Source organism: Struthio camelus, chromosome 10 (assembly GCF_040807025.1).
Source record: "Struthio camelus isolate bStrCam1 chromosome 10, bStrCam1.hap1, whole genome shotgun sequence".
Lineage (NCBI taxonomy): Eukaryota > Metazoa > Chordata > Aves > Struthioniformes > Struthionidae > Struthio > Struthio camelus.
Genome location: NC_090951.1, coordinates 15,523,853 through 15,546,763, shown reverse-complemented (window position 1 = coordinate 15,546,763; position 22,911 = coordinate 15,523,853). Strand labels below are relative to the sequence as shown.

Sequence of the window (22,911 nt, the reverse complement as noted above, 5' to 3'; positions counted from 1 at the left end):
TTAGAGCTGGTACTCTGGTTTGTTCCTTTCTTGTTTCAGTATCACGGTCTTTCTCCCTGCCTCTGTTTGTTGTCTGCCTGCAAACAAGTTATTTGATTTGTCTTATTTTTACTGTGGTAGTAGGTTTTTTTGGTTTTTTTTGGTTTTTTTTGCTTTGAAACAACAGAAAACCATACCAATAGAGATTTGAGTTAACCTTAAATTTGTGCAAGAGAAAACTCATGTGTTTAAAAAAAAAAAAAAAATCATTAATGGAGATGATGTGGGGAGAGATTGTTATAAAATAACCAAATGCACTGTCACTTTAAGTAGTGCTTAAGCTGAAGGACCATGGAGGGGTTAAGAAAATGCAGATAAATGCACTTGTACTTGTCCCAGAATAAAGTAAGAGTATATCGGGGCTTTTGAGTAGATGGTTAATGAAATGATTCCTGCTGATTTGGACCCATTTATTTAGTGTATTCATTGGTTTAAATTAAGTGCTACGTACTGGCTAGAATTCTGCCTGCAAAGTTAATGTAAGTGCTCATGGATTTAAAGTATCTGGTGGCTGCTAGTTTTGTGTTTATGGTACTTAACTTCAGTAGGCTCAATTATTTCTTTACAGTGTTTTTGTAATGCCTATTACTTAGACCTTTTAAAGGAAATAACGTTATATGTTCTTTTACATGTGTGTTTTATAGCAATCAACAAGCCTTCTTACTAGAAAACGTCCCGTGCAATAACGTGAGCTGCAAGAGCGTACGTCGTATGTTTAAAGTTTACTGGGAGCTCTCGGATCTAAATCAAATCAAGGACGCGGTGGTAGCAACCTTCTTTGACATATACGAAGATGTAAGTTCAGCTCTTTGCTGCAGTAACCAAGCTCTCTCTCGCTGCGGTCCGGGGGCTGCTGCCTGTGCGCGGGAGCAGCAACGTGCGGCTGCCCGGTAGGAGCCCCGGCCGCAGCAAGGAACTGGACCAGGTGCGTTCTCCTGGTTAGCTGCAGAAGGAGCGGTCTGTCTTCCGTTGCCATAGATTAGTATCACGTGAAAGGTACTCAGGTTAGTAGCGGAGGTGCAAGCTTTGTCACATACGCACTTCTCTTTTTTTTAATCTAAGAGAATTTGTGTGCTGGGTTTAGATGTTATGTAGAATAAACCTGCATTCCAATTTTAACTGTTTTTTCCTCTCTCTCTCCCTCAGGGCATCTTGGATATCATTGTACTAAGCAAAGGCTACTTCAACAAGGACTTTGCTATACATACATTAAAAAATAACTTTGAAGCAGATGCCTATTTTGTTAAAGTTATTGGTAAGTGATCACCATAAAATCAAGTCAAAATAGGACTTGGAGAGGAATATGAATATTTGACCTTCTGTGTATGATAACACCATAATAATGCTCCTTGTATGATAATGCTAGAAAAGAAAAAACATAGCATGGAAAACATTAGGGACTGCAGAAATCTGACTAGGTTACAACATGGATAAGTCATTTTTGTTTTATTTCAAAGGTTTTTTTTTCTGGAGTTTTATTTTAGTGCAGTTACTTACATTCAAAGTAATTTGCCAACTATTTTCAATATTCTAGCTATTTTTAATGTCAGCTTTGACCACCGTGGCTTTTAAAATACATGTTCATTGTCTCTGCGTGATTTGGATTTTACAAGAAGGCGGGTCTTCTTTCACTGTCAGCTAGAGGCAATTTAAATCTTTCCTTTGGTGCTGGGGCTGCCCTTCGGCATCCTAGCAAAGCTCCAAAGACAGATGCTAGGTCTCAAAAACTCATCTCTCAACTGGCTTCTGAAGGAAAATGAGAATTATCAAGTATCTAAAAATGGGAGCTACAAGGAGAGACCAGTGGAACTGAGTTATTCAGCCTAAAAGAGAAACATAAGGAAGATCCAAGTCCTCAGGACACAATGAGTTTCTGCAAAGATGGCGGAAACATTTTGCATGTCCATGTAGGATAGGACAGAAAGTAACAAAGTTAAATTAAACAGAGTAAATAGTAAGAATAAAATCTAAAATGACAGATTATGAAGTACTAACATATATGTCCTGGAGAAGCTGCAATTACCAATGTTAGAGATTCTTATAAATAGGTTAAGAAATGATGTAGTATTTCTAATTATTTTTGAGAGGAAAGGGTTGAACTAGATGATCTCTTGAGGTCCCTTCAAACCCTAATATGATTCTGTGAATCTTCTTCACAATATATTATGTGAGGAGATAAATAAAGTTAATGTTGTCGATATAAAAATGACATTATACCTATGTGTACCTGTCTTTCAACTTTTTCATTCCTGATTTTTCATGTTTGATAATATTTGGGATTGGAGGAAGATTAGCTCATTAATCGCTAATCCAAGAAAAATGTAATCATGCTTACACACGCTATAATTATACCAAAAGGAACCAGAAGAAATTTCAGAAGTATTGACTTGAATGAAAATGCTTCGTTTGTGCACAGTGGCTGCCTTTTTATCTTGCCTATTTTCAGAAACCGAGGTAGGAAACAATAGTCCAGTGCCCTTATTTTCATCTGCGCCATGAGTGGCTGCAGTATTTTCTTTCTGACAGAGACTGCTGTCAGTTGCCCATACGTCTGTCATCTCAAGTCTGCTTTGCTGCAGTTGTTTTCCTCATCATTCAGAAATGTCACCTAGTGCAAAATGGGCTGGTTTCATCTCAGTGCCCTTTTGCGTGGTGCTTGTTTTGCCTTTTCTCCATGATCTGTTGCAGGAGCCAGTTTGTTTCCATGTGTGAGTCAGTTTGTTGTTTTCAGCCTAAAACGCTACATGGCACAACACACATCCTACCATAAAAGCTTATAATGGCGGTTGATATGGCATGGGCGTGTGAATTAATTAGAGCCTTGGTTTGCAAGGCTAGAGTTAGATTACGGTATTTGTGATTGAGAGTGATTTAGGTCTTGAACTTGCTTGCCCTGCCCTGTTCTGGCAGGCTGCAAAGGTGTTGAACTTTAGAGCTCGTTGCCTGTCTGTGTATCTTGAGTTTTGAGAAGCAGTAAAAAATGAAACTCTAAGTGAGCTCATGAGGAAAAAAATAAACAAGAACAACTGGATGCTCACCTTGGAAAAACTGTATTTGCTTTCATGTTATTTAAATGCACGTAAGCCTTCTAATGCACATATTTTGCACATCGTAAGATAAACAGAACTGCAGCCACTACTGGCGGCTGATGCGTTTATTACTTTCTCCTTGGTCAGGGCTTTATTCTCACCTTAATAGACTGTAATCATTTGTCCTGTTGATGGAATCCTCCTTTTAAAATAATTCTGTTACTGTATTTGGGTACTTTACAAAGCCATATGAGAGTGATAATTGTGTGATATTTTGACAGGGAAAGGAGCAGCATGCATTTTCATTCACTCAGTATACAGATAACTTAAAAATCAGAGCAAATTTTTTTGGGAACCCTTTCAGGATTTGAGTATTTTTACATATATAGCAACCCCCCTAAATGGGAACTAATGAGTGGCCTAAAAACATTTTTTACTGTAATAAGGGGGAGAGCATTTCTAACAAAACATGCTTTATGCCAGCTGGTGTGTCAAATTAAATGCATTGCCGTTTATTTGGCATATGGACAATGAGAGCAGTTTTGCTCATTAAAACTAATGTCAAATGTACTTTATCAGAATATTTGTTCCAGTACTGAAATTGAACAGTAAATTGCAATGTGCAGTTCTGCATTAAAAAGGGAAGAGTCTATGTCCGCTGGCATGCACACCTCTGTCTAATATATTTAAAAGTTTGTAGCTCAAAAATTCTATTTGTAGATACAGACATAGTCTTCAAATTGTGCTTTGTCACCCCTTTACCTTACCTGTCCAAATATTTGTTATCCTTTTTCAGACTTTAGAAAAACAGATTTTTTTCTATGTTTGGAAGTGTCAAAATTTTTAAATTGCAAACAAAAATGGCAACAAGGAGTCATGGCAATTGTTAACATTTGCACAGAAAATATTAGAAATGTTCCTTCACTAGAACAGTGCGATTTCTGACTCCAGTAGGGAGTGATCTCTGATGGGAATATTGCCCTGTGACCGTCTTACGTACACCGTTTGGTACCCCACCGTGGCCCACCATTCGGTACCTGAGCCTCAGTGGACTCTTACAACAGATGGAAGAGGCTTTAAGAACTGCCTGGCTGTCCAGGTGAGCCGCCCTCCAGCCTGGTCCAGATGCACGTTCCCTTGGCCGCAGCACTGGCGGCTTCGGGAGCCCTCTCAACTCATGGAGCGCCTATATATTTACTCCGCTGTTGCGCTATAAAGCCTGCTTTGCCAGGCCAAATTTGTTCGGGCTGCTGCTCAACCCAGCTGTTGGCATTTGATGTCTGAACGTTGTAAGAAATTGCATCAGAATGACATGTTAGTATTTCATCTTTTTTTAGGCATTTTAGTACTGATGTTTTAATTTTAATATTTAATGTGACAGAGTGTTCTGGATTATGGAATAGCTGGTTTTCATTGTCCCTCATTTAGCTGATTATAAAAAGCATTTAACAGATTTGAGGAAGACTCTCCCTTGGTCGAGGAGGATCGGGTTAGAGATCATTTGTCCAAACTTGACATCCACAAATCCATGGGCCCCAATGGGATGCATCCACGAGTGCTGAGGGAGCTGGCGGATGTTATCACTAGGCCACTCTCCATCATCTTGGAAAGGTCCTGAAGATCAGGAGAGGTGCCTGAGGACTGGAAGAAAGCCAGTGTCACCCCAGTCTTCAAAAAAGGGTAAGAAGGAGGAGCCAGGAAACTACAGGCCTGTCAGCCTCCCCTCCATCCCTGGAAAGGTGAGGGAACAGCTCATCCTGGAGGTCATCACTAAGCGTGTGGACGACAAGAAGATGATCAGGAGTAGTCAGCACGGATTCACCCAAGGGAAATCATGCTTGACCAATCTGATAGCCTTCTATGACGGAATGACTGGCTGGGTAGATGAGGGCAGAGCAGTGGATGTTGTCTGCCTGGACTTCAGCAAGGCTTTTGACACTGTCTCCCATCCCATCCTCCTAGGTGAACTCAGGAAGCGTGGGTTGGATGAGTGGCCAGTGAGGTGGATTGAGAACTGGCTGGATGGCCGAGCTCAGAGGGTTGTGGTCAGTGGCGCAGAGTCTAGTTGGAGGCCTGTAGCTAGCGGTGTCCCCCAGGGGTCAGTCCTGGGTCCAGTCTTGTTCAATATATTCATCAATGACCTGCAGGAAGGGACAGAGTGCACCCTCAGCAAGTTTGCTGATGATGCTAAACTGGGAGGAGTGGCTGACACACCAGAGGGACCTGGACAGGCTGGACAGTTGGGTGGAGAGGACCCTCCTGAAGTTCAACACAGGCAAGTGCAGGGTCCTGCACCTAGGCAGGAATAACCCCAGGCACCAGGACAGGCTGGGGGTTGACCTGCTGGAAAGCAGCTCTGCCGAGAAGGACCTGGGAGTGCTGGTGGACAACAAGTTAAACATGAGCCAGCAGTGTGCCCTTGTGGCCAAGAAGGCCAATAGGATCCTGGGGTGCATTAGCCAGAGTGTTGCCAGCAGGTCAATAGCTGGCAACTACTCAGCCCTGGTGAGGCCTCACCTGGAATACTGCGTCCAATTCTGGGCTTCCCCAGTCCAAGAGAGACATGGCGCTACTGGAGAGAGTCCAGCGGAAGGCTACAAAGACGGTTAGGGGACTGGAGCATCTCTCCTCTGAAGAAAGGCCGAGAGAGCTGGGCCTGTTTAGCCTGGAGAAGAGAAGACTGAGAGGCGCGCTCATCAACGCGTACAAGTATCTGAAGGGAGGCTGTCGAGAGGATGGGGCCAGCCTCTTCTCCGTGGTGCCCAGTGACAGGACGAGAGGCAACGGGCACAAACTGAAACCCAGCAAGTTCCATCTGAACGTGAGGAAAAACTTCTTTCCTGGGAGGGTGACAGAGCCCTGGAACAGGTTGCCCAGAGAGGTAGTGGAGTCTCCTTCCTTGGAGATATTTAAAACTCACCTGGACGCGATCCTGGGAAATATGCTCTAGAGGACCCTGCTTGAGCAGGGGGGTTGGACTAGATGATCTCCAGAGGTCCCTTCCAACCTCAACCATTCTGTGATTCTGTGATTTCTGTAATTTAACTGATTTTTTCAAACTAAGTTTTAAAACTTCTAATTAAACAACTGTTACAGCCTGTATATATTAAGTACCATTATATACATCTGCTTATAATACCTTAGAATTCATAGAATAAATAGATAATGGGATTTTTTCACAGTTTATGACAACTTTTTAAAATTGCTTTAAATCAAGTTCTGAAACTATAATTCTATATATAAGAAGAACCCTTTACTAACCTTTTTACCAGTAAAACAGTAAAGCTGAATACCAAGTATTTATTAATGGGTAGAAATGAAGGATAATGAATAAAGTATATGGTGCGTTATTTTTAACATATGTTTTAATTTGAAATTTTTTTAACTGGCAGATCTTTCCTTTTGAAGCTGGTTAACCAAACAGATGTGATAAAACTGAGTAGCTGATTAATTTCAGCAAAGCAGTATACTTCAAAGAGACTAGGAATTATTTTATACATTAACATAAGTCATGTTGCAATAACTTCTGCATGTATTTTAATGGCTACGTGACACTTCCTATACTTGAATTAGATTTCGGAGGTAGTACTTGTAAAATGACTCGTTAATATAAACACTGTAAACTTACTTTTTGTTTTTCCACAGTTCTCAGTGGCCTCTGTTCTAATGACTGCCCTCGGAAGATAACAGTAAGTATAACTATAACGTCCCATTGCTGTTTAGCTTCCGAGCGGGCTGGGGCCTGATTATACTGAGAGCTGTCCGTATAACTGAGACAGTTCCTGACTGGAAGAATGTGAAATCCAAATCATGGATGGCCACGTCCTGCGTATTTTGAAACCCGCGTCTTTTTCTGTTTGCCTGCTCAGAGATGAAACCAATGGACTGATCCTGCAGCAAAATTTTTACTTAGCATTACAGGGGCAGGGATGCACCAGATACTAAAAAGACCTGTGTAATACCAGTAGATGCCCATACTGCCTCATTTGGCACGTCTTGTTCTGGGCAGTCACAAAGGCCAGGCCAAACCAATGCTACGACAGAGTCTGTCATGAGCTGCCAGATAGCCCCTTCTGGGCGACACAGAGTATACAGTAATATACAGGAGGTGGGCACCACAAAGGAAAGGGAAAGGAAAGGGAAGCAAACTTAACTCTGATGATTCTTCAGATTAACCACATGTAAATGAGCTGATTTCTACTTCAAGTATTTGAATTATCTCCAGAGACCTCTCAACCCACCCACCAAGCCATCAGTTAACAAATTACTGTGTTCACAGTGAAAGCTGGGCTGAAAGAGGAACTGGGAGAAATCAAAACTAGTATTTGTACTTCAGCTCTGCTACCATATGAAATTTCATTTTGATTTGGCCCAAAAATTGTTTCAAATTGGACCAGCATTTTCTTCCAGCCTATTTTAGGACATAAGGTTTCATTTTTGCTATTACAAGAGGGGGTCGATAATATTAATAGCTTAACTGGAAAACTAAAGAGAAGGTCCCAAAGAAAAAAAAGGTAAACCTTCACAACAAATGCTGGTGAGCACTTCATTATCAAAATCATTGAAATATTATTGCCTTCACTGTAAATGAAACTCTCTCAGAAAGTATCAGGACATATGTTACGTCAGATACAGCCACTTGGCAAAAAAAAAAAAATAAAATCCAGATTTTCACTTCATTTGTTCATCTTTCATGGATCTGCACTAACAGCTTCTTTGCTGTCTCCTTACCTTCCGTTCTGGCCATTATTATTTTCCAAGCTCTGATCCTGTCTCTCATCATCACTTACTCTTATGGTTTACAACTTACTGTTTTTCCGAGGTGTAGTGTGAAATGTGTCATCATCTCTTCTTTTTAGTGTCATTTCTGCAGCTGATCTGAGAGAGCTTTTTCTGGATGGGATGCCCTCGTATCAGCCTGTGTTCAACATGGAAAAACAAAACTTTCTTGAAAATCTTTTCATCTAACTGCTTCCCTTCCCCTCCCCGCCGTATGAGATAGTTGGGGTTTTTTTGTTGTTTCCTTCCCTCAGTCTTCCTCAAGTACATTTGTTAGGATTCATCACTCACTAATCCACAGCTCCCTTTGATTCCCCCCACCCTTGTACTTGGGTTAAACAGGCTTTCTCTCTCAAAAGAAATCATTTAAAATAGATATTGCCATTTGACCAGTAATTCTTTATTCAGTCACTTTCATTAAATAAAACAGTGCTAAATAAAGGTAACACAGTTTTGAATTTTTGTATGTATTTTCAGATTCAGAAAGGCCATAAAAATAGTGCAGTCTCAGAAAACATTGAATGATTTCTACTTTTTTTAAAAAGGCAGTTACAACGTCTTTGAATTTTTAGTTTTTTCTTATACTTGTAACTCGCTAGGAAACGTTAAACCTTTGCCATGGGGCTGCATGGTGTCGGTTTCTTCCTCAGTTACCGTTGATTTCGTGCCCGGCAAGAACGCCCGTTTCCCTTTCTCTGTCGGAGCTGACCCAGCAGATGCGCTACCCGTGTACGGCACGCTGTAACACAGGGCCACAGAAGGGTGGGATGATTTAAGCATGGAAACTCTGAACACATGAAGGATAGGTCCAAAAAGTTTTGTTCGACTCTTATCTTTTGCATTGCAAACCTAGTGTTGTGGTATGGTCTTGAAATAAACTTGAAATTATTTTTAAAGATGCTTTACAGCGGTTCCCCTAATATCTTAAATACACCTTTTTTACAGTTGAACAGTTGTCTGTTGTGTATTGATTTTCTTTTTTTTTCCCTCCAGAGAGAGAGCCTTGAGGCTCTTCATAATCTTTGTTTTCTCCTTCCAAAAATAACATTAAGTGTTGGGAAAAAATACACTGTGTGTATTTTGCCCATGCTTTTTCCTCAGGCTAATGCTGACATTTTAAAGTATTTAGGTACTAGGAGCGCTTTTTTTATTATTTAATTTTTTAATTTCCTGTCTTGAAAACAATTCTGTTCTATAGAGGTTTTTATTAGTGTATTAGAGTGTATTTAGAAAAGAACTGATAGCAGTAACATTACTGAGGCAACAGATTAGCCTTATAATGAAAATGAATTTTTGCATAGTGTTATGACCAAAATAATTTTGATTGCAGAATTATCCATATACTAAGGAAATTATTAAACTATGAAAGTTTTTATCTTTGGTTTACTGTTTCATTAGTATAGCTCTGTCTGTTCCTAAAATCAAAGAAACAAAAATAAAATTTTGCTAATTTTTTTTCTCTTTTTTCCTTATAGCCTTTTGGTGTTAATCAGCCTGGTCCTTATATCATGTACACAACTGTAGATGCAAATGGATACCTGAAAAATGGGTCAGGTAAGATAACTTCATGATAAGAATACACACGGCATGGTCTGTAAATACTTCTCAGCAGCTTGGAGAGAGATGGAAAGAAATCTAGAGTAAAATAGGACTGGTTTTTGAACAGTGTTTCCAGGTTGCAAAGGGGAAAAAAAATCATCTTTTCAGTCTTATTTTCCAGATTTCATATTGATTACAAACATTGCAACTGCATTTGTTCTTCCTTTCTTCTGTCTCATGCAAATTGTGTTTAAACAGTTGCTATATCTCACCCAGTCTGAAAAATCATTGCGTACAATATCATCTGTTCATGAAATCACATAAGCTTCTAAACAGTAGATTTTTTTCTACAAGTTGTGTAGCAATTATATATTAAGGAACAATAGTGGGCTTGAAATATCTAACTGGAATCTTGTAGCTACACGAGAAAGGATCAACATAGCGTTCACTGAACATGTTAATTATGGGTAGCATCCTTATGTACGATAGCTCATTTATCATGCATGCAAGGATGTGTTTTTCTGGAGTTGTTCCTTATATCTAGTAGGCTTACTGAACTTCAGTAATAATGAAGTCTGTAAAATCGTAAGTACCGTGAAGGAGATGGAGTGGTTGTATATCCTTCTCATAATATAACAACTACAAGGTATCAAAAAAAATCATTAGGTGGCAGGGTCAAAAGCAATAGAAGGAAGCAGTTCTTCATGCAACCTGTAGCTTAACTAGAAATTTAATTGGACAAGATACTGTTGGTGCCATAGTTCACATGAATCCAAAAACTAAGTAGATAAATTCGAAAAAGAATGATCCATTAGGCCACAGTCCAAGCAGTGCCTAATGCTGGAAGACGACTGATTTTGATGCTCCCTTCCTAGTTATCTACTGCTGGCTCCTGGAAGACACAGATTACTGAACTAAACAGTCCGTTGGTCCAAGCTGTTATGCCTATTAGTCTTATTTCCATGATCTCATAACGGACCCACTGTCACTTCGCTAAAATTTCCAAACTCTCAAGCCAAAACGTATGCAGAGTATGCACATCGTTAAGTTCTCCCCTTTCCTACTCCTTCACAATATGGCAGTTTTCTGCATCTATCATGTAAATCTTACCTCTAGGTCCAAATTGAACTATTTAAAAAAAAAAAAAAAAAAAAAAAAAAGCCCTGGCATAGTTCACTGGGAAAACTGTATACCTTTTTACAGAATTAATAGCTGTACTAGAGTAATATAATGCTAATTATATAGCATACATAATGCTAATTATAGCATTTATTTAAAACAATAGAAATGTTAGGGGAAAACATGCTGATATGTTAGGTTCTAAATCAGTGATATGCTCTCACCTTGAATGGTGCGCTCAGAACTGTTTATCCCACCTTAGAAAAGCTAAAGGAAAATAAAGATGTCCCGAAATGCCTACCAGATGACTGGAAAAACATATCCTGATATGTACTTCTGTATTCATACATGCTTAGATATGGCTTTAGGTGCCTAACTGTACGCAAATAAGTTTGAAAGTGTTAGCCTATGTTTTTTACCAAATAATTCATGCCAATATGAAAATGCAGAGTATTTTTTCAAATGGTTGTAGGAATTCATTTTTAAAAATTAACGGTCCTACCAGTTTTGCCCTCAGCTTGCTTGCTCTTACGGGTTTTCTTCATGAGTTGAATTTAAGAAGCGCTTACATACCCGGTCAGAAACACTTAGAACCCCATGATGAGTTCAGAGATTTTAGTTCTGCGTTAGTTTAACAGAGTGTCGTACATCAGACCCGTGCCCTTAAGGGGCCGGTACTGGTTGGGTACCAACTTGCATATCTCATTGTTGCTGAATACCAAGATGAAGGCGTGTGAGTTTGTCACAGCCAAGTCACAGTATAGTTTATCTTGTTTGCCATACCCGAAAATACTGGCAAAAGCTTATACAGAATCACTGTATAAGCGCCCACAAAAAGCCTGGCTTCCTACGGACATGAAACTTACTTCAGTGTGCTGTCTTTATGGTTATCTGTAGTCCCTAGTTACAATTGAATTCAGTGGTCTACTTAAGCCAGTTTTAACTGAAGCCTAAAATGTCTCCAGTAGGACTCTACCAATTCTGTAAGCAGCAGCAGCTGGGCAAAAGGCAGAGCTGCAGAGACGGGCGTTCGTCACTCCAGACCGGATCCCCTGAGCTTTTGAAAGGCTTTACTTAGAGACGACCAGTCGCTTGGTGTGCTTTGCCCTCAGGCTGGCCATGCGGCCAGCACACGGACGGTTTGGAGCTGGCCGTAGCCTGCGGTGCTCTTCCGCAGCAGCAGTGAGGGGCCAGGCCGAAAGCTTGGGGTGCCGCGGGGGGACTAGGGGGAGCTGGAGGACGAGGCTGAAGTGTTGCAGGTGCCATAAGAGAAGCTGGGCTGCTTGCAAAGAGGTGTGGGATTCATAGCCATAAAAACCCAGACTTTACTTTCACAGCTTACGTCTTGTTTGCCAAGATGTTTGTCTCATTTTGCCTCAGGTTTCTACAGAGTCATACTGTGTTGTCTGTATTACTTTATTCCACGCTGGTGTGACTTACCTTTTTCCTTCTGTTCTTCTTGATGTCTGGGTATCTTGATTTTCATCCTTGTTTAGCTTCCATGTTGTGTATTGGCTTTAGAGTTGAGTTTCTGACAGATACTGTTAAGATACATACTGTTAAATACAAGCGATGTTGTTGTACCCATTCCTTTTTTAAAGGACGTACGAATGTTGTGATTCACAATGACAAAAGCATAAACAGTTTGGGAAGCACTTAGTATTTTAGTAAAGAGTATTAAAACTCTTTTCTTTTACAAATTTCTCTAAGAAAAAAGGCAGACTGGAGTTTACTTCTCTCTCCCTTCTGCTGTTAACTAAGCTACATCTTGATCACTGCACCTGCTGTGCTCTTCGGCTGTCTTTTCGGGATGTGGACCTGTTGATAAACTACCTCTTGAGAGCTACTATCAGAGTTCCTTGAAAATAGTATAATCTCTGGATTACAAAATTTCTTTTCAGCCTGCCATTAAAAGTTGGTTCAGTGTACTTGTTAGGTGAGCATACATCTGAATGAGGAAATCTGCACGTTTAAAATAGTTTGATCTGTTTACTTCCTTCAGGCTCCCTGGGAATTAATGCAGGCCTGCCTAGCGTTTGGTACACCAAGGCAAATATAGATTAACTTCATAATTCCCTTGGCCATGTGACTGGGAATAGATACCTACACACAGTTTTATAATCAAAGAATGGGGAATACTGGTAAATAACTCCAACTGCCTAAGTAACAAAAAAAGTTTATTTCCTGAGTAAAGAAAAACATTAGCAAAACCATCAAACTAACCGGGTTTTCTCCTTTAGGAAAGTGCTGTAAAACGGCTATAAATCAAATATACTACAACATAACCATTCCTTAGATCTAAATACACTCCTTCAGATTTGTTGTTTGTGTAGTCAGGGCAGTTTTTCATTACTACTTATTTGTAGTTAACAATCTCAAACTTAGAAATCTGATATTTTAAGTGAGCTCATCCTAAACACTTATAAAATCCTGTCTAACAGCTGCTAGAACCTGTATAATTAATTATAAAAATATTTTATATTTAGGGTACCATAAACCACCACTGTAGAGGACAGAAACTTGACCTACCTGGATGATTTCTTATATGTCACCACTAAATTGCAAGTTTAGATGGGTTTGTTTTGTGCATGTTTGACCCTTTGGCTCTTAACTACTAAGCAGGTAAAAGAAAGATGTTCTTCCCTCTGCTGACTTCTCTGTCATGGAAGAATGCACATTGCTTACAAATTCCCTGTATGTGTGGGGAATAAAACAAGCTTAATATTTGTGCCTATTAATTTAATATATCTTTTTTTTTAATGTTGTTGTCTCTCGTTTCCCTTTTCCAGGAACAAGAACAAGTATATTTTTCTTAAAAACATTGATCTTATGGGGAGGGTTGGGGGGGGGGGGCAGGTGCTTTTAGGAATGCAAAGTTTTTACAATTTACTCTGAGAAACAGCTATCTAGCATGATTTAATACTGTTGTAGTAACATTAATCTTCATTGCTACTGTATTTACAATAGCAAAAACCTAACAGAGTCCAATCATGATGAATTTCCTTTGCTTTGGCGTTATGACATAACAGTAATGAATTCCAAGTACGTTTGTGACCCGAACAGTCTTGCTGCGAGGAATTTTGTAATACTCTCTCTGATCAGTTTCTCAAATGCAATACGTTAATAGATTTTTTTTGAGTCTGCCAAGAACTTTTCAAAGTCATATTTTCTCAAGGTATTATATTAAGCTTATATCTAAATTTTCTTCTTTTACAAGTCCTGCTTGTAAAATTCAGTAAATGCTTTTCTAACTAGAATTACTGCCCTACGAGTTATTATCTTGAAATCAATTATCTATTCAAATAGAATATGATTCTCATGTTACAATCAAGAAACACCTCAAGCAACCTGTCTATATATAAATGTCCTGCCTGACAGAACCGAACTAGAGAACAGAATGATTTTAAATGATTTTAAGTGAAGGCTTAATAGGGCTTTTTGCCATATTCAAGATTTTTTTAATTAACTATTCATCTAGTAATTAGATCATCCATTAAATGTTTTGAAAATGCTAAAATGTTTTAGATTAATTCTTAATTTTTTAAAAAATTAGGAAAAAAATTATTGGAAAAACAAGAGACATTAACCTACATGTTATTTACCAAGTCAAGCTTTGAAGCAAGCTAACTGTAAAAACAAGAGTCAAAGCACACTGTGGTGTATTTTCTGCGCACAGTAGCTGTGTGTGTTCCTGTCTCTTCAGAAACGTAGTCATAGCACAGGGGTTTGTTTAGAATTTTTCCTAAGCTGAACTCTGTGCCTGCTGTATAGTTCATTACACAGTTTTGGGAGCTGGAGTCAAGGGGTTAGCCTGAAGTTCACCAACGCTGCCTTTATAGGGTTTATGGCCTTTTAGCACCAAAATTGGTAAAAATCATGCTTTTTTTAAAATCTATGCTCTTGCATTTTGGGGCCGCATATAAACCTACAAAATATCTTTACCACATTAACCTTTTGAAAGCAAAGCATGGCATCAATATACCTTCTCAAACTGATTTTCACTAACTGATTTGCATTCCTTATTTAATATCAAGGAACAAATTATATCCAAAGCTTTTAATTATATGCGAGCAATAACAAGAGAATCCAGTAGTTTCTAATTATATTTTTTATATAATCTCCCAAAGAGTAACATGAGGAACAGCACTGTTTTTTTTGTTGTTGTCATTGTTTTCCCCCTCACGAAAAGAATGCTCATCACTCTTTCAAGTCAGCTGATGCTATTTGTTGTCTTTACCACTGGTCTTAGCATTGAAATAATTATTAGCTGGACCACATAAGCCAAATTACACAGTTAACTGAAGTTATCCTTCCATGTCTGGGCTAAAGTTAATCATGTGGTACCTAAAGAAAAGTCCACCATGCTATTTCTGCTGCTCCTTATTCTGGAGGGTTTTAGTTCTGTAAATGTGGTCTCTTTCGTATATGCAGTATTCATGCAAAGAGTACAGTAAGAGCGCACATGCGTCTGTCCTTATCTACTTCATTTTAAGGTTCTTTAAGCTGCCAAGTCTTAACTATGGGAAATTTACATAATTGAAAGGTTTTTTTTTTTTTAATATTGCTGGAATTATTCTTTCTGCTATTAACATTCCACTATGTTGTTGAAAGATAGCAGAGTAAGGACAGTCAGGACACACGTGGTGCTTTTATTCTTACATTGCTCAATTTTGCTTGTAATCTTACAGCAAGAAATATTGTTAAATTAGCTACAAGGAATAGCAACTGCCAAAATGAGCTTTAGAATTGAAAAATATGGGTCTTACGTCTGCGGCTGTATCTCTGCAGACCTCCTCTCTCCGAGAGGAATTCAGTTGCAACAGTTCTTTTTATATTGAAGGCATTTTATGCTTGAGATCAGATCAGGTTCTGGCGTAAATCTGGGAAAAGCAGGCAAATTCAAATTTTGGTCATGCTTTCTGATCTGTTTCCCACCATCTGCCTTCTCCACCCCATTTCTTCTTTTGGAGTTGTTACTTTCAAGGAGACTCCACGTTTGAGTGTTTTCCTAGATTTTCAGCTCTACATCTGCATTTCCATGTTTTTATTAGCTGCTAAGTAATTTCTCATATTATTCTAACGTGGTGGTTTTGAGCTGAATGCTGGAACCGTAAGCAAAAATGCAACAGCATAAACGAGAACTTAATGCTGAAGTTGAGCAGAGAGTAAATTGAATTTGTTTGGGGAACAGAGGGAAATAGATTAGATGAATTTAGTAAAGCTAACCAAATGCAATTTTTTTTTTAACTTCTGCGTCCTAAAAAAATAAATTCGTGATAATGAATACCCCTAATCTTTGTTTTTAAATACAATATTGCTGAAGATTTGCACTAGTTAGATAAGGCTAGAATTACTGCAGATAATATCTTAACCGCTCTAGTTAATAGTTCAGAACATGACTAAAATGTAGGCATGTCATTTTTGCAAGCTATAGTGGAAATCCCAATAATGATTGTCCGTGTGCTTTCTTGAAAAGATTACCTACTTGATATGTTTGGTTTCACTTATTTTTATTACAAATAACACAAACTGATTTTCTCATAATTGACGTCCTTGTGGTTCCAGAAGAACACAAATAAGATCAGTTACTTGAAATGTGATGTGGAGCAGCTGTTCATTTTTAGAATGTTTTCACAAAGTGCCCAAGAACTGCCTCATGTTATAGCACCAGCGCAAGAGAGGCATGTTACGTTTCTTACTGCAACATTGCCTGGGCAAGGGCACGTTCCCTGGTCCATTCGCTACCCACCATTACAAAATAGAGGCTAGTACCCCATATACCCCCTATTTGTAGGATAGTTTTGTAGTCCTCGCTTCAGAGGAATCTCGTTTGGCTGGTTTTGCTCTGTTTTGTTTCAACTTTCATGGCAGGAACGCCCTTCCACGTGCTGTTAAGTCGTGCTCTTCTAGATCACAGAAATGTGCTTACTCCTCTTCGTTTTCGCACTGAGCTCTCGTGCTGGTTAACCAAATTGCTTCGTGAGGTGAACACAAATGTCTAGCAGCTACTGTGGCAATGGCTCGAAACGTAACCGTTGGCGGTGGGTCGCAGGGAGAGCCGAGCGCGCTTCGCTTCCGTAGTCGCTGCGGAGAGCTCCGGCAGCCGAAGGCAGGTCGTGTCCGTGGAGGAAGCTGCAATCGTTTAATAACCGAATAGCTGAATTCTGTCAGGAGGGATTTCTTGGTTGCTACAGGTGGGGATACTCTGCTGGTATGTTTTTTATGCAACTCCTTTTTTGCTTAGAAAACTTCACTTGAACTTCTGACGTTGCAGGCAGTATTGCCGATCTTTAAGTATGCAGGCATTATAAATTAGACATTTTTCCCCTAAGCAACTGGTTGGAATATTAGCAATGTGCTCTTTTTTATTAAATGGTTAGAGTTTCTGGTTTTACTTCTGTAATTGTGGGTGTAAAGTTATTCTTAATATATTGCATATAATCACATCAGCTTGGGAGTCTCGGCTTTCAGAAGAAAAGTATCACAAGAGTGCTAGCAGTGCTGCAAACGTTAGCTATCTAAGTTGCAAATTTGCATATTCGTTCCACTTTTTCTAGTTATTTCTGGACCTCCAGAAAAAGGAATTGCGGATGAAGCTGTGAGGTGAAGTTGTGTCCTGCATCCATGGAAAACTTCCTATTGTGTGGACTAATGAAAAGAGCAAACAGCTAAGTCAGAAGAGGGAGAAGTAACCCGTCCTTATAAAGCTGAAGTTGCTGCTGCATAATTTTAACTAGAAAGAGAGCTCTTTCTCCAGTATTTTTTTCCAACCACCAGTAGGCTACAACTCCAAAGGCAGCGATAAGGGAACTAAGTAACGCTTTCAACTAAAGCCAAGAAAATCAAATTCCGCAACTGTCTACAGGCTTTCAAGTTTGGATTTTGTTTCTGAAAGCTGCTTTGTAAATTCCTCATGCAAATTCAGTGGGTATCTCATTATTATCTGTAATATTTTCCCTTTCTTTTGCAGTAAGTCATTCTGGCATATTTTCAATTAAACTAAGGAGCTGCCAGCTTCAAAAGAGGGAGAAGCACTTTGCTGTGCAGTGCAACAGTGGCTTTAGAGCAGTAAATATCACTGTAGTGTTTCCACCTACGCGGTGGCTTAAGTGAGGCATGTTCACTGTGAAATTTTACTCAGCTCTTGAACTGGCCTTGTCTTATTCCAGCTGCATGGTGGTTGCTCAGAGCTGGGGAGCAGCTTGTGCAACACCTGCCTGCTGTTTTTTGGAAAAACTTTTATTTTTTCCAGGATGCACATGTGGGTCCGGTCTGCCAAGACAGCAGGCATTATTGTGTTGACCTAAATATAAAGATAGATGATAATACAGGAAAATTTAGGTTCAAGTCTGAGACTACAGGCTGCAATTCAGAGACTCTATTTTATGTGATGACTTGTATTTTTACCAGAAAAGCCATCTCCATTGCCAACAGGTAAAAAGAATGTATGTCTAAAACAAAGCAACTTTTCTTTGTTATATTTTCTGACTCTCTGTTAGATTTTTTTTTCCCCTTTTTGACAGGTTGAGTCATAGTTCACACATACCTTCAGCTACTATTTTGGTAACTATATTACGGCTTATGATAAATGCATCGTTTTGCAAATTAGAGGAAAATATAGCATCCGGAAGAAATAACCTTAGATAGTTTATGACACTTTTTATTTATGAAAATACATTTGGGTCTTATTCAGTCCTCTTACGTATGAATATTTTGGGAATTTTGAAAGCCTAGATGTTATTTCTGTATTTTAAGTTAATACCTTAATGGCTTTAACAGACTACCTAAATGCAAATGCTATTTTGTAGAGAAAAGCTTAAAAAAATTACAAGAATGGTGCGTAAGGAGACTACAGGTTTGAAATCAGAGTTTCTGTTAGTCCTTCAAATCCGTACAGTGATTTCACACATTCTGCTCTATTATTCCATAAAATAAGCTCATTTAAACTACAACTGAGCAATATCAGTGTTGTGAATCTATTTATGTAGGTTCAACTAGACTGGTTCAGAAATCCAATATCACACAATATCAGTTCTGTTTAAAGAAACAATAAAAAACATTGCTACTTCATGTAAATGCAGTCACCTTTCTTTCATGAAGTTAAATTGGTTTCATTTAAGCACTTATGTTACTTAGGTGTAGCCACCCTGAAATAATCTGTTTTAGGATATTGCAATTTTCCCAGGGCATAGTTGGTTACTCTTAGGCTTTCAGCAAGTATTCATCAGTATAATGGAAACAGAAGGGAAATGTCTTAATTCAGCTATAATAAAAGAGCAAGTACTGTATGTGTCACAGCGGACACATCGTTCTGTTTTTCAGACAAGACTTTCAAAAGGTTAATGATATGGATTGCTTCAAATTTTGTATGCAAACTTAAAATAAAAAAATAAGGAGATAGATTAAATGGTGATCGGAATGATTTCTGAATAGCAGACCCTGCAAAATTTTCTAAGGTTGAGCTGCTCAACGTCATTAGCTATTTCTTTAAAATTTGGTCTCTGGCAGGCTGAAACCGTTGAAACTGTGTCTTAGTGTTGGGGTTTTTTTCACTCTGTCCAAGCTTTTTGAAGCAGTAACTTAATTGGCATGGTTTAAAACCAAAATATAAATATTAACACTTTATGGTTATTTAGTATGGCTCAAGATATTTGGGTGCTTCCAAATAACATATCTTTTAATAAGAACACACAGGAGAAAGGCATATGGCATTAGCGGTATGAAAATTTAGATGTCAGTGTTGAATAACCTTTAAAGTAGTGTAAAAAATAATAAGGTACAGCATGAACAGGAGAAGCAATACAGTAAAGATATGAAATACACTGTGAAGCAAAAGGCATTTTCTCAGTGTTGCTTACTTAGACTTCCAAAAGTTTAGTGAACAATCTTAGTATAAGTAGCAAGTCCTGCCTTCCTGCTTGAAGACTGAATGCTATTTTCTTATATCTTTAGAAGGAATAGAAACCTATTTACAATAGTTTTACAACAAAGCAAATTTCTAGGATAGCTATTTAAATTAAATTTGAAAAATTTTCATAAGTAAATTAAATATCAATGGCAGAACGTCAAATATAGCAGAATAAGCTTAACACACAGTAATTTTTTTGTTTTTAATCTTTGAAAGTTTCTGCATGTCCCTCAGATGCACACTTGTCATTTTAAATCAATTGCTTGTAATTCTAAGTAGAACATGTAAGTAACCATCAAACTCTTACAGAATTGATATGATAAATACAAGTCGAACAAAGTATGAAATGCAGTCTCCAAGATCTCTCGTATTTGCAGTCAGCTTTAAGGTAAACTGGAACCTTCTACATGCAGTCTTCCCAATTCCTGTTTAGCAAATCTCTCTCAATTTTAAAGGCAAATAAAACAATCCAAATGCGTTTATACATTTTCTGCCTGCTATGTAGAAAAAAACATTCCTTTCTGACCTTTGCAAATGATCCATTTACATTCTGAGGCATAAGATTTCATTCTTATCCTAGTAGGCATAAGAGCCAGTGTTAGTAGCCATGAAATTATTCAATGCTTTTAAGAATTCTGGCTACAGTATCTGACACTCTAACCTCTTTGAAGCTGACTGCACACAGTGTATGACATTTTCTTTTATTTCCTTTAATTTAGTTGTTGAAACGATGTATCGTTTCATTTGTATGATGAAAGAAAAAAGGAAGATCTCAGTTGCAGTCTCCTCATAATCCTAAGTATCTCCCAAAAGTCACTCTAAAAGCTTTTCAATGGGAAGTACATCATACCAGCACTCATTCTTTTGGGAAAAGTCCTTCAGAATTCAGCTTTAAGTGAAACAGTTTTTTAACTAAATGCTCATGCTATAACATAATAGAGAAATTAATACATACCTTGTGTATTTTTTTTTAGTTGAGTCAAGTTTAGTAAACTTATGTTTGTCCCTTATTACTTCCTTTGTCTTGGTAGCCAGTGCCTTAAAATATTATATGCATACTCTAATAACGTGCCTATGAGATAGTTACTCCCGTTTTAGAGTTGGAAATTGCGACACAGAGATTAAGCAATTTAGGCAAGATTATGCAGGAAGTCTGTGACAAAGCAAAGACAGAGTCAAGTCCTATACCATTACTTTAGCGTATTGGAAAAACCCCTATTCTTAAAGCGAAAAGCGTCTCAGGTGATGCTTTCTGCCACAGATTCCGTAATCTAGGAAGTCCGCAAACAGCGTATGCAGCGTTCCTGGCCTCACAGCACAGGCCTGAAAGTGCAAGTCCTATTTAAATGTTTCCTGTCGTTTTGGCTCATTACACGGTTTTGCAGGGGGAAGAACTAAATCTACGATATGCCTAATCTTTAGTGACAATGTTATTGTTTCTTTTTATAAATAGTATTTTAGCTTGATTAAAAAGTTAACTCTAGTCAGATTGATGTTTCACATCTCAGCAAAGTGAAATTAATTCAAATTTATCTTCCTTTTTTAAAGAGCATAATCACAGCTCTAAAACTGCTGTAAGACAGAGTATTTCCCCATGAGGTTGAGGCCTGTTTCAAAACTGCATTTTATGCCTGAACTTTTTATCTAACCTGTTAAAACTGAAATGTTAGACAACACAACCACCTAGGCTAATGGCATATTGAAATGCAAAGACACTTTTCCCAGGTTCTGTATAATTCCCAGGTTTCTGTATAATTTTCTGTGATGTTCCATATAATTTTCTGTGATGTATGTATCTGCAGTTCGCCTTGCGTAAAGTTGTAGCACTGAATGTAGATACTGTGCTTATTTGCTACAACAATATAGTTCTCCAATAGGAACTACGGTTGCAGATGAACTGAAAGAAATCTCTCTTCTCCCTTAAAGTGGAAAAAGGGAACAACCACGAATAAAATGTATGTATATGACCGTCACAGAAAACCTTGTAAATACATCAGAGTAGCTACTTGCTGCCCTTTTGTATATATTTTATGTTGCCTGCAGTGATGCCGTGTTTTCTATTATCAACTTGAAAATTAGATTTCCATTGGAGAATGTTACCTGTTTTACTGGTTAGCATTCTTAAAATTCTTAGAACCATTAGTAGTAAGTTTGCATTAAGTCCTAGTATGCTAGTAATAATCAGTGTTTGTTCCATGGAAGCAACTGTGCACGTAACTTTCTGATAATAGGTTCTCTTGGAGCACCCTTATGATATGATGTTTCTCCTTAGACTACCTTCCAGCAGTCCCAGACAAGGTGAGGTAGACGGTTGGAGACCAACAGGTTGATCCTTTTTCATGTCCTCCTTCAACCCTATTGTAAATCTTGAAACTACTGTTTATATAGGCAGCTGCTGCCGCGCATCCAGCAGGACGATCTCTTATTGTGTTAATATAGGAGCCTGGAAGCATGTGGGAAGCTTCTTCCTAACAACCAGGGCAGGGGCAGGGAGGGCGGAGGCACACAGGGGCATAATTCAGGGAAGTAGAACCATGAAGTAACCATCATGCTGTACAGCAGTTCAAAATTACCATCAGTTGATATACCAATTAGTTTGTCCCCAGCAAAAGGATACAAGGGCTGAAGAGCTGCTACCTCTGAGAACAGATACCTTTCCTGGCAATCCCTTGCTGTAGGAGCTTTTATAGTGCTTGTATACGATCGCTTTCAAGAGCCTTCCCATTTGGATCAGGGTACAAAGATGCACCACACTGCTGCTGTGTAGTGGCAAATGCGTGTCTGCACTTACCTGGCTGTCTCTAGGAGCCAGTGGTGGGAGTTTTTCTGTATTTTCTTGAAAGGATGTTTGGCTTAGTTCTGCCCCGGCTCAGTCATGGAGCTTAGAGGTTTTGGTTGCCTCCCCCTGCTGCCTGTTCACTACCGCTGTGCAAGATGCAGTCCACTTGGTATGGACAGGAGACAGGTCTCTGAAGCAAAATACTGAGTTTCAGAATTTGAGCCTTGGAAGAAACGCAACTACGGAGCGGTGGAAAGGATTTGGCTGTAAATATAATCTCAGGAAATACAAAATGTGTTAGCTTATTTAAATCTCTTTAATATTTCCCAAAAGTAACCTGAGAAACTTGATGTTATTCTTTGGTTGGTTTAGTCTGGTTTTTAACAGAACACAGATATGGATCTTCCTCTGCTAAACTGCAGAGAAGCATCCTCTTGGACTACCAGTGTCTAGCACGCCACGTTACACATTGATCAGCTGAGGAGAGTGATCTACTTGATAGTTTATGCATTACATTATAATAAAATACTCCCATAAAAATACCTATTGAAATGACTGGAGTTGCAACAAGCAATTATTTTGCCTATATGGCAATTGAAAATGTGTTTTCTCCCGAGATGTCCAAATAAGAGCTTGTTAGGCATGTATCTTTTGGCTGTGACTTCAGTTGATTTCTGTCTAGTACGATGAATGTTCAGTTCTAAATAAGAATAGAGGAA

At 38.6% G+C, this 22,911-nt stretch overlaps 1 protein-coding gene and 1 long non-coding RNA gene across 9 annotated transcripts in view; one reads left to right on the top strand and one right to left on the bottom strand.

Annotated features, from left to right (window-relative positions):
* The window catches only part of LOC138068462 (uncharacterized), a 115,742-nt gene that overhangs the window by 3,984 nt on the left and 88,847 nt on the right, over positions 1-22,911 (bottom strand). For 2 of the 8 annotated variants that reach the window (XR_011143280.1, XR_011143281.1), the window contains exons 5-9: positions 22,205-22,382; positions 11,946-12,046; positions 7,879-7,986; positions 5,586-5,733; positions 3,158-5,209 (exon numbers count right to left, since the gene is read on the bottom strand). This is a non-coding gene — a long non-coding RNA (uncharacterized lncRNA). Of the gene's footprint in view, positions 1-3,075; positions 5,210-5,585; positions 5,734-7,878; positions 7,987-8,458; positions 8,587-11,945; positions 12,047-22,204; positions 22,383-22,911 lie in introns of those variants that run through there. The other 6 variants (XR_011143284.1, XR_011143279.1, XR_011143283.1 and 3 more) reach the window with 5 other exon arrangements.
* Positions 1-22,911, top strand: part of ITFG1 (integrin alpha FG-GAP repeat containing 1) — a 107,367-nt gene that overhangs the window by 74,602 nt on the left and 9,854 nt on the right. The window contains exons 11-14 of the mRNA XM_068955975.1: positions 684-834; positions 1,186-1,294; positions 6,714-6,757; positions 9,323-9,401. Of these exons, the coding sequence (XP_068812076.1) occupies positions 684-834; positions 1,186-1,294; positions 6,714-6,757; positions 9,323-9,401 (383 nt within the window). The remainder of the gene's footprint in view (positions 1-683; positions 835-1,185; positions 1,295-6,713; positions 6,758-9,322; positions 9,402-22,911) is intronic.